Raw genomic sequence first — 10,803 nt, forward strand, 5'->3', positions numbered from 1 at the left:
TTTCTGCAAAAGCGTCTGGATAACAGTTGGACTGGGAAGCTAGTCCCAGCCCCCCAACCAAGGGCTAATTCAGAGAATGCCCCAAAGGCTCAGCTCTGGATGTGCTCAAAAATAACATCTTGTTGCATTTAGGATACGGGGTAGCCGCAACTGCAGGATGGCTTCTGCATTTCAGTGCTAGCTTGCCTAAACTTTTCATTGGAGCTTAATCTATAAGGCAGGATTCACCTTGTCTGCAGTACAGATATGCAAATTGGCACTGGTTACTCAAGCCTGTTAGGGTACATGGCAGTTAATTCCTCTGGTGTGCCTTGAAGTTCTGCCTCAGGATGAAATGAACCACATCTTCTGTGTCCAGCTGTCATCCCAACCAGCTCAGTCACTGGCAATACCTGTGTGTGCCTGATACCAACATGGTTAGCAAAAGATTCCAGAGCTGGAGGCTGTGGTTTGGGGCTGGTGGGTTTTGGTTTGTTTTTTTTTTTTTTTGGGGGGGGGTGTGTGTGTGCCCTTTTTCTTGGTCGGTTATACTTAGACACCTGAGTTGCTCACAACACCTTGTGACCACCTAAGCCCCTGCCAAGAATAATCTTGGTATTCTGTGGATGGATTTGCGCAGCATTAAGATCTGATACATGATAGCCTTTATAAGCAAGCTCTGTATGAAAAAAATGAAAAGAAATAAAATTTCTCTTTGTCTTCAGTAGTGCACTCACCCATATTCAGTTTCCTAATGATTAGGGCTGCACAGTCCTGTGCACCAGAAGATCGTTTTAGCCAAGCTTTGAGACCCAGGGAGTATTTCAATTATTTTCTAAGCAAACCAAAGCAACTTCAGTCCCTGAATAGTTTGTCTGAATAGTCTCTTTTGCGGATGGGGAGGACTTCAGGAAGATAATCTGTGTAAGACCACAACAGCAAACCTGTTAAAAAGAATATTAAGACTGAGAGTTCAGAACCTATTTGTGCAAGATGGTGAACCTTGCTCAGTTGTCTCATGTCAGTGGGAAATTACAGCACGGTGCACGTTTTAAACCAGTACCAAGTACAATGCAGATCACCAGACTCTTCACTGACAAAACGGCTCGCTAGTCTGCATAAAATAGTGAGAAGCTTCAAACTTTTTCCATTTTATTTGATCACTGAAAACAGTTTTTACATTTAGAAGCAGCAGAACAAGAACGTATGTTTCAAAGGAAGGTGGGTTTTCTAGTGCAACCCAGTACAGGCCTGAGCCTTTGGTTAGTAATTGACACTATGATTAGAATTGATTACTTAATCTCAGAAGCTACAAAATTATGGTCCAATACAATATACCTTTTTAGCATAAACATGTATTTAGATATATTCTCTCAGTGATACAGTGCAAGACTAACTCAATTTCTTGGGGTGCTCAGCACCCCTAAAAGATAGCAAACAGAAAAGATCCCTTGAGTTAACAGACTGCTTAGCAGAAGTAGATCAAAATAGATCATCAACAAAACACTTGTTTTAGTTTAAAAAAAAAAGCCTGCAAAATATCGGTAAATGTCAATAATCAAATAACAGGTACAGATCTTTTACAGAAAAGATAAATGCAATGTAAGACTTGTGTTCGAACTTGTCTTTCAGGTATGGAGAGCTTGCCTGTTCGGTGGGCATGGCAGTCATGCTTTGGTTAAGTTGCTGAATTCTCCTACAGCAGCATAAAAACAAGCCTCAAAATCATCAAAAGGCTGCAAAAAAAAAAAATCCAGAAAAAAACCCCATAAATATGGTTGTGCATGAATAAAACCAGTGAAAGTCATCATTAAATAACAGTGCAATCATAAATACCTGACGCTAGAGCCTCTAGTAAGCAATCTTTTTAAAATTCTAAATCTACAGCCTCAGTGTCTGTTGAAACACGCAGTCCACCAAGGCTTGAAAAGAGATCCACAATGGAAAATAACATTTTCCAGTTTAAGTCCTGCATCTTGACTACTTGCGTATAATTTTTTCCTCCCTGTATGTAACTGCAGTAAAACACTTAATGGTGTTATATTAAATCTGGTAACAACGAAGCAACGGTTACTATTCCTTCAGAAGATGGAGATTATGACTTACAGTTGAAAAATGTTTTGAGTTGCAGACTCACTGGAAAAGAAGTTTTTACTTACTTCATAATTCAATTCCAAAATAATAAGTACAGAAAATAATGTTTTCCAGAATGCCAAAATAAACAGCAGCAATAAAGCAGTCAGAATGGTTAGAAACATCATAATTTGCAGTAATAATAATGAAAGTTCTTAGGTCAGGTCAAAAACATCCTAGTTTTCAAAGGTGCTGTGTTTCCAGTAGTTCTGAATGCAGCACTTCTAAACCAAAACATTGTTCTTTTTTAAGATGACTGTGTTACATGAAATTAGATGACTACTTTTACACATATGTGTTTGAAAACACTGAGGCTTACCTCAGGTTCTTCCAAGAGCCTTATCAATATGCATTAATATTTAATTGCAGATCTTTCCTTTCTGTGCTGAGAAAGTCAGTCCATATCAGATGTATCCGCCTAGTGAGATGAAAAAGCTGTTCACTGGAAACAGGACTGTGACCTCCAAACTGATTTCATTTAAACCATACAGTTGTTGGATGATGGTAACTTCCACTGATACTGGCTTGAATCAGATGTCAAATAGCAACTATTTGAAAACCAGTGAAATCTTTAAAAGATCCTCAATATAGGTTTACCTCAGGCATGCTACTAGTCCGGCTGGCATTAATTTCTTGGACCTCTTGAACCTCATTCCCATTATAATGGTCAAAAGAAAAGCTGAAACTGTAAGAGACAATTTAATATATTTATTTTCTCACTTCTCCCAGTGGACCATTCAGGAACATGGAGAGTTATCAAAGGTCACTGCTAGTTTTGCTATGAACTGTAGTTTAATAAAACATTAGATCAGAGATAAGGTCTATAAAAACATTCTTGCTTTTCCAAAATACACTGCTATGATTTCTTTCAGCTACAAATAAGGTTTCCACATGCAGCAGAATGCTAAACCCTATTCCACAGATCCTAAATAAGTTTGTCAGACAGTGACTTCTACTCCCCTGTATCTACATTCCTGGGAATACAAATAAAGTAGGAAGACTCTTCATCATAACAGTAACATGTTTGCTGAATTACAGGAATAGTGTCTCATAAATCCCACCGCCCTAGATCACTGCAGCTGTTTTCTAACTAGTCAAGGAGCTAGAGTATCCAACTTTATCTGTTTTCTTTTTAGAATGCTAGCTCTTTATTTGCTAAGCCTTAAAAACTAGATTGGAAGGTTTGCCACTTGTTTCAGCTACAGAATATGGCTATCAGCATCTCCTTCACCACGACCAGAAGTCCCTGTGTTTCCTTTTGCTACGAGGGAACCGTCCTTGTCTGTGGCACAAGGTGGGCAGCCCAAGAGGGCAACAAATGCAGTGCAAGCAGCAGAAAACAAACATCATGAAAGGAACTGCGTCTTCTTCCTGGAGCAGTTTAACCTAAAAACGGAGGTAGCAATGAACTGGTCAGGCTTGGGGATTTCATATCGAACTATGGCTGCAGAGCACTACATAAATGAGAAGACTGATGAGAATACATAAAACTGCAAATACAGCTAGCTTCGGTAAAGAACTGTCACCTGAAATGCTTCCTAGAGGTGGGCAGAAGGCAGGACCTCTCGTGGGCAGCTAGGCTTTATCACTCTTGCAGCCAAAGTAATGGCAGTTACACAAATCTTTTCCTTTTTTATGAAGCGGTTAAACCATCTGGCTGATTATCTTCAAACTCCATTGTCTCCTCCTGTAGACAGTCCTGTGCTCACAACTGTCAAGAATTAGTCATAAACTCACTCCAGCATTAACAAGCAAGCTCTGACAGTTACCAGCATCTTACAAAACTCTACTAGCTATGCATGTGCACTCATTAAAGACACCCTGCAAAAAAACTGTTATGCTCCATTATCCATTGCTCTTATTTTTCTGGTCCCATAGCCTTGATCCTCTCGGGAATGTCTGAAGAATGGACTGTTCCACAGTATGCATCTTGCCAGAGCCCCGAGTATATTTACAATTAATTACAAGCTACAAAGCATGTTCACTCTGTAATGCCAGTTACTAGTATCTGGCTTTTTGCATGTGTCAGCAAGTTTTTAAGATGTTCAACTTTTAGACCTGATTTTCAGAAGTGCTAGATAGTCACTATTTCACCTTGAATCAAAGAAATTCAATAAATCAAGCCAAATTCAATTCAATAAACCAGGCTCAAATCAGAAATTCAATAGACAGGTGCATCAACTTGCACTCTGAACAGCACTAACTTGCATAATTGAAGTCTGAATTTCTACTCCTACTCCAAACATAAAATTGCATTAAAGTATTTAAGAAAGCGATATTTAATTTCAGAGGGAGTGCAAGAATGCCTGAAAGAATAATTTCTACAACAACTAAGAATTTTCCTAGGGTATCTGTATGCTACATATTTTCTGTATGCAGGGAAAGTTACAAAACCCCTGCTATCAAGGTCTCGTACTAAAACACTACCTAGGTTATTGTAGGAGACTCTTGCATAGATGATAAATACTACAGATAATTATGGGTTTGGAGAGGGTTTGTTTTTTTTTTTAATTTCCTAACCTTTAAAAGCTTGGGTATTTGCTTCATTTTACCTTGCAATTTACTCTACTGGTTTCTAAGTTCAGAGCAGTCACTTTCTTCCATGCACTTAAGTGTCCTTCTTCCATTTGTGCTCTAGTTGCTTTTGGCACCTCAGAAGGTTAGGCATAAGTGAAAACACTATGATTTTCTACCAAAGCAATACACATTTATTACAGAAAGCCTTATTATAGATAACAGTAGCCATCAAAGGTTTTTAAGAGGTGGACCTGTAGATGTTCCTGAGTATGTCTAATTCTCCCTTCCTCTGAAGTCTTCCTACTAAGTTCTTTATTCGTTTACAGCAGGGGTCCTCAAACTACGGCCCGCGGGCCAGATACAGCCCCCCAGGGTCCTCAATCCTGCCCCTGTATTTACAGACCCCCCCCCCCCCCGGGGGTTGGGGGGGAAACCAAGCAGCCGCAGATGACTGCCTGCCACTTCATCCGCGTGCCGGCCCCCTGGTTAAAAAGTTTGAGGACCCCTGGTTTACGGTATCTATGTATATAGAAGCCAGAAAACGCCCTCTTCCAGACTGAGATACATCAGCCTGGAAGAGATTTAAAACCAGCCTGACTGGTGCTGGCAGCATACTTTGTATGAAACTTCCTAACTCACTTCAGGCAAAAATTACTACAGTTAGTTCAGACCACCTTCTCTGTTTCCTTCAGCACAGGTGGATGTTGAAGAGGCCACCCATTCATTGCCAACATTAAATACATGTTTAGGTTTTAAGCAATTAGAACATTACCTTGTAAACATTCTAAACTAAGACTACTCTAAAAAGTCTTTGCTCCTTTTACTCTACATAACAAGAACCTTCTAAGGCAGGTATATATCTCATCTGTACTGCTATAATTTCTATTACATTGGTACACATTTCTCCAGTGCAAAGTCCTCACATGCCTACACCTACATGAACCGCACAACACTCACAATATTTTAGTGTATCAGATGTTCATAAGCAGATTAGTAGAAATTTTGTATTAGTCCTTTCAAAACCAGGGCATTGGGAAACAGGCAACAGTTATTAAGTTTTAATTTGTCTTCTTTTCCGCAAATTCTGTATCCAAAATTAGTGATTTAGTTGACTCATAAAAGTACAGTATCATATGCTACTTAAAAGCACCTCACACTGGATGACAAAAATACACATATACCTAAGGCTGTCATCATTCCACAAAAGGGTGTTTTTTTTAACAGTGGGATAACTTAATTTGAACAAGGTCATGCTGGCAAAGTGGAATATCCAATTTTAGGCCATCTAGGGGCAGATCAGGTATGCCATTACCACCTTTATTGAAGAACTCGGTGGAACATATTTTGCTAACAATGCTATTCCAACACTTTTTTAAAATGGAAATTTTTACAGCTGTGGCTGGTGTAAAGCACAGCGCCAGCATGAACAGTATACCATAAATTCTAACTAACAGAAAAAGTGATTGTGTACTCACACAATCTGGATTAAATGTATTTTAAATGCACTTCTGCATGTGAAACCACAGCCTAAGCTATCTTTGCTAAAACCATGAGTGAAACAAGTTCCCAAGAGCTCTTACTGCAAATCAGTTGTGTGAGGATAACGTCCCTCTTAAAGATTGTAGCTCCTCGCCTCCAGGAGGGTTTCATGGCAAACTAGCTAATGTGACCATTATTGCACACTTTGTATTCTGTCTTTCTTAGCAGCAAAGAAAAAAAACCTCCACCAAATCAAACTATTTGTTTCATTGAGAGCTAAGGAGACATTACATTATGCATGACTGGATCCCACACCTACTTTTCTTCTCAAAAGTACATTCCAATCTGTAGCGCTAATTATTTTATTCCAGTACTCTCCCATGTTTCTCAGCTGGATTTCACAGTATTTGCAATGTTAGGTAACCATCTAATAAAAGGAGACACTGCCAGGTGGTAACACACACCTGCAAGCTTTGTGTGAATGGTCTGCCTTACCTTGCAAATAGTTCCACAGTTAAGCTCTTGAATTTTGCAAGCGGAATTGAAGTGCCAATCTCTATTTAAAAACTATCATTTAAACCAAAGCAAAACTCAAAATTTAAAAGAGGGAATTTTCCATACAGTTAAGGAAATTGCTTTTTGGGAGCTTTTTCTGTTCATTTGTTTACTGTAGTAAAACACTTACACAACGATATCTTCACATTTCTCGGATCACGTGTTGTGCAGTAAGCTCCATAACCAGCCACAGAACCAAAGGTAAGACCAGCAGCTAAAGAGATTTTACTACCTGCAAGAAACCATTCAAGTGTTATTTCTCAATACAGTGTCTTTAAGATCAACTTTTATACAGTAGTTTTTCCTACACAGTATTATCCAAATATTTAAAAAATAGAACCAATTTTGCCACAGTGCAACTAGCTCACCCAGTGTGAATAAACAGGTGATGTTTCTGTAACTGGGTCATTCTCTTACATGACATTAGGGCCAATGTTGACTAAATTAGAGGGAGATGATCAGGATCTATTAATACTTGCTATTTGGGAAAAAAAAACCACTTTTGAAGCACAACCCCAAATTTAGTTATTTTCTCTACCAATATATACCTTTAGAAGCATTTTTGTAATTTCTCTGTCTGTTGATTTTAACCATATCTTATAGCACTTGAGAGCCTCCAAAAACGGTAGAAATGTGTCAATATATATAAAGGGTAAACTGGACAACACATGTAGTCATAGGCCTTTTGGTCTGACATCAGTCCTGGACAAAGAAATAGTATCACCAGCATTACATTTAATTAATAAAGGATTAAAACCCAAGCAGATGGCAATGAGGACAAAAATATGGCTTTAAAAAGTAACTCGATGTCTTCTTGCAGTGCTATTACAAAATTGGTTCATAAGTCCTGGAGTTTCAGTAATATTCTTAGGTTTCTGAATAGACATATGACTCAGTAACATCTGATAAAAGCATAGAATCAGAACAGCAGGCATTATCTGGATTAATCCAGATAATCCCAAAATGCTTATAAATAAAGAATCCAGAACCCCAGATGTCATTTAGCTCCCAGTCCTGTAATACTGAATATTTTTAATCAAGACTTTGCAAGAAAACAGAAATCATTACCAATAACAAAGTAATCTAGATTTGCCACAAGGACTGACCACCTATTAAAACAGTGACGAGAACAAGCAAATGTGACAGTCAGTGAGCGCAGCTAGGTGCAAACAGAAAAACCACAGCAAGTGTTTTCAGAAAGCCATGTCTCCATGAGCAAAGTATGCGCACACTATGCAAGGAAACAGCAACTCTGAATCACAAGACTCGGGATGGCTGACGGCCACAGTGTAAAAGACAGATGCGCTGCTGGGATGCGCACGTTGTGGGGGAGCCAAGAGGGACCGGCCCGGAGAGCCGCCAGCCGGTCCTCGCTGCTACTGCGACCTCTGCCGGGACGCTGTGCTCGGCTCCGCAGGGCGCTGCTACCTGGAAAGGACTGCAGAAACGGCAGACGGCCTGAAATACAGTGCAGTATGTAATAACCTAAATCCTGCCTGATTATCTTAAAGTGGAAATGCACGATTCTAACAGCATGAGATAATTAACCACCAAATCAGAATACACAAGTAAAGGTTTTTCTTTCCAGTGTGCAACTGGAAATCTCAGAATTCAAGCCTGGATGCCTCTGTAGAAATGAAGATTTAATCAAAGATTATCTGCTGTGCTTAACACAGGAATGATTAAAGGAAATGAGAACGTCCATAATACACTGAAGGTCAAAGATAACGTGACAGCCCCTTTTTGCTCTGAAAACAAACTCATCAATTAGATTAACAGAAAAAAGTGACCACTTAAATGCTTAAGGTGACCCAAGTAAATCTCATGAGACTCAGCTAATTTATAGTAGCGCAGGATGGATTTAATATGCAGTCATGTTCATTACATTAAAAGTTTAACGTCTCACATATTTTTATTTTTTTTACAAAGCATAGTGGAGAGGAAACAAATACTTCATTTCCAAATCCTGCAGTCCCAATCTTTACCTTTACGCGTATAACCCACAACACCTCCAACAGCCAGCAATGCAGCATATGCAAACCCAATCCAGTCAACAGCCATGGTCCCAACTCTGGAAAAGAAAACACACTGCAACTGAAGACAAACAAGTTCCTTCCTCCCGGTAAAAAAAAATAATATATCATTACTTAGTGTGTTCTAAATAACACTACACTCTCCTGAGTTGTGTTTGATTACTGTGTCAAAAATTCAAAAGGTAAAGATGTGCCTATTGGCTACTGTATCATATTTTCACTAACTGCTGCCCTTCCTTACACCTCACTATAGAGAATACCAAATTTCCATCAGGGGAAACTGGTTTTTTTTGGGATGTATGTGGTGTGCATTTTTCCCAGTCAAAAATACAGGTATGCAAGCAAAAAGCTTGACATCACTCAAAGCATCAGTTTTGTTGCACTTGTGCCATATGGCTGATCCGGGCACACGCTATGGATACGTACAGGACTTGTGAGTGCCCTGCTTAGTGGCCTTTCAACCAGGCTGTACCTGGTGTGCTACGAGTGGAGTGTCACAGGCCCAGCAACACCAGGAAAAGCAGGAATTTTCAGAGTGTACCCAAAACTTCGAGACAGAAACCTAGGCTGTCTTAGGAAGCTCTACATACAGTAACTTTACCTGACTGTGTCTATGCCCCTTGTGTCTCACCTTTACATTCGGTGCGTTGTCTCAAGTTAGGCATCTGTCCTCCAAAAAGCACTGAGGTTACTGCTGTGACACTGATCCCTGCCTCCCTGGCTGTGCTTTGTAAAGGCGCCAGTGGCAGTGGCTTGCAGGTGGGAGACACCTTTCCCCTCCTCCTCCTCCCAAACCAAGTGTACACTTAATTAAGCGCATCCTTCTTTCTACCTCAGCAGGTGCTTCCTTGCTCACAGCGTTAAAGCAGCAGCACGAAAGAGCACACACTCATTTCACATCAAGCCTTTAATATTAAAGGGAGTAACTCACAGTGACTCCCCCCCGCCCCAGCTGTAACCCCTCAGCAAGACAGGTGGCTTTAGAGGGCCATGGACACCCGAAAACGGGGCCTGCGGGGCTGGGAGCCAGACTCAAAGCCCGACCTTTGATCCCCTCGACTCCGCGGCCCAGGCAGGCCGGCAGGCCGAGGCCCAGCGCGGCCGGCCGCCCTCCCGCGGGGGGAACCTCCCTCTCCCGCCCCGGGGTCGCGGGGCCCGGCCCCGCTGCCCCCGCCCCTCGCCCCGCTGCCCCCGCTGCCGCCGCCCGCCGCGCCGGAGCCCCCGCCAGAAGGCCGGTGGCTGCGCAGAGGACCCCACCGCGCTCTCCGCGGCCCGCTCACCCTCAGCCGCCCCCCCCCGGCGCCTCATCCCTGCTGGAGCCAGCGCCCTCCGCCGCCCCGCCGTACCTCGGCCCGCCGCGCCCGGCCCGCCGCCCTCCGACCTCCCCCGGCCCCGCCTCCCGCGCCCGGCGGGCACCGTGAGGCTTCGCGGGGCCGGCGCCACGGCCTCGCCTCACCGCCGGCCGCGCCTCTCCGCCCCCGCCCTGGCTTCTGCCCCTGGGCGGGCCCGGGCCCGGGCGAGGAGGAGCGGAGGGCGCCTGCCGCTACCGGGGCGGCCCCGCGCCGCGGCCCGGCCGTGCTGCCGCTCGCGGAGCGCCCTGCGCGGGGGCGCGGCGTCGTGTGGCACTTGGCTGAGGGGGCGGCGGGGACATGGGCCAGTGCTGGCGGGGGCGGCGGAGCTTCGCGCCGTGCCTGGCGGGGCCCAGCCCCGGGGCTGGCGTCTCCTGCCGCATGGACTCGTCCTGCCCTCCGGCTGCTCGTCTGCCAGGGCTCCACGGGCCGCGGAGAGATCCGTGGCTCATTGTAGCCTTTTAAGCCTAAAAACCCCTGCCCGGCCACGCTGGGGATAGAAGAACTCACGAACGAGAGTGAGTCATGCCTGCAGAGCTCCTTGTCCCCAGACGGCCACCTCCCACAGAGACATGGGCAGGGGCTGGGCCGAGGGTCTCCTGCCTGCACCACCCAGACACCCTGCACCCCAGCGGCAGGTGCTCATTGCTGTGCCGGGCACCCCCTGCCCCTCACGGGGGGCAGTTCCTCTCCTCGCCTGCAGCTTTGCAGCCGTGAGGGGGGTGGCCCGTATGAAGTCGGATGCACAGACTGAGCGC

The 10,803-nt window shown here is 43.7% G+C and overlaps 1 protein-coding gene across 1 annotated transcript; it reads right to left on the reverse strand.

The window, feature by feature from the left end:
• Nucleotides 1-1,114: 1,114 nt before the first annotated feature.
• Nucleotides 1,115-10,201, reverse strand: TMEM14A (transmembrane protein 14A). Its single transcript, XM_056342913.1, has 5 exons — nucleotides 10,043-10,201; nucleotides 8,649-8,734; nucleotides 6,794-6,895; nucleotides 2,710-2,797; nucleotides 1,115-1,715 (listed from the first exon to the last, which is right to left on the reverse strand). The coding sequence occupies exons 2-5, from the start codon at nucleotides 8,722-8,724 to the stop codon at nucleotides 1,676-1,678; spliced, it is 306 nt and encodes a 101-aa protein (XP_056198888.1). The 5' UTR covers nucleotides 8,725-8,734; nucleotides 10,043-10,201; the 3' UTR covers nucleotides 1,115-1,675.
• Nucleotides 10,202-10,803: the final 602 nt, after the last annotated feature.

This window comes from Falco biarmicus, chromosome 6, assembly GCF_023638135.1.
Source record: "Falco biarmicus isolate bFalBia1 chromosome 6, bFalBia1.pri, whole genome shotgun sequence".
In the NCBI taxonomy this organism is placed as follows: Eukaryota; Metazoa; Chordata; class Aves; order Falconiformes; family Falconidae; genus Falco; species Falco biarmicus.

Excerpts from the sequence above, each read along its gene's own strand:
- TMEM14A (XM_056342913.1), bottom strand. The coding sequence starts at position 8,724 with ATGGCTGTTGACTGGATTGGGTTTGCATATGCTGCATTGCTGGCTGTT. Across the intron at positions 2,798-6,793 it reads AAATGTGAAGATATCGTTGT|TTTCAGCTTTTCTTTTGACC; the intron begins GTAAGTGTTTTA and ends TGTCTCTTACAG. Across the intron at positions 1,716-2,709 it reads GGACTAGTAGCATGCCTGAG|CCTTTTGATGATTTTGAGGC; the intron begins GTAAACCTATAT and ends TTTTTTTTGCAG.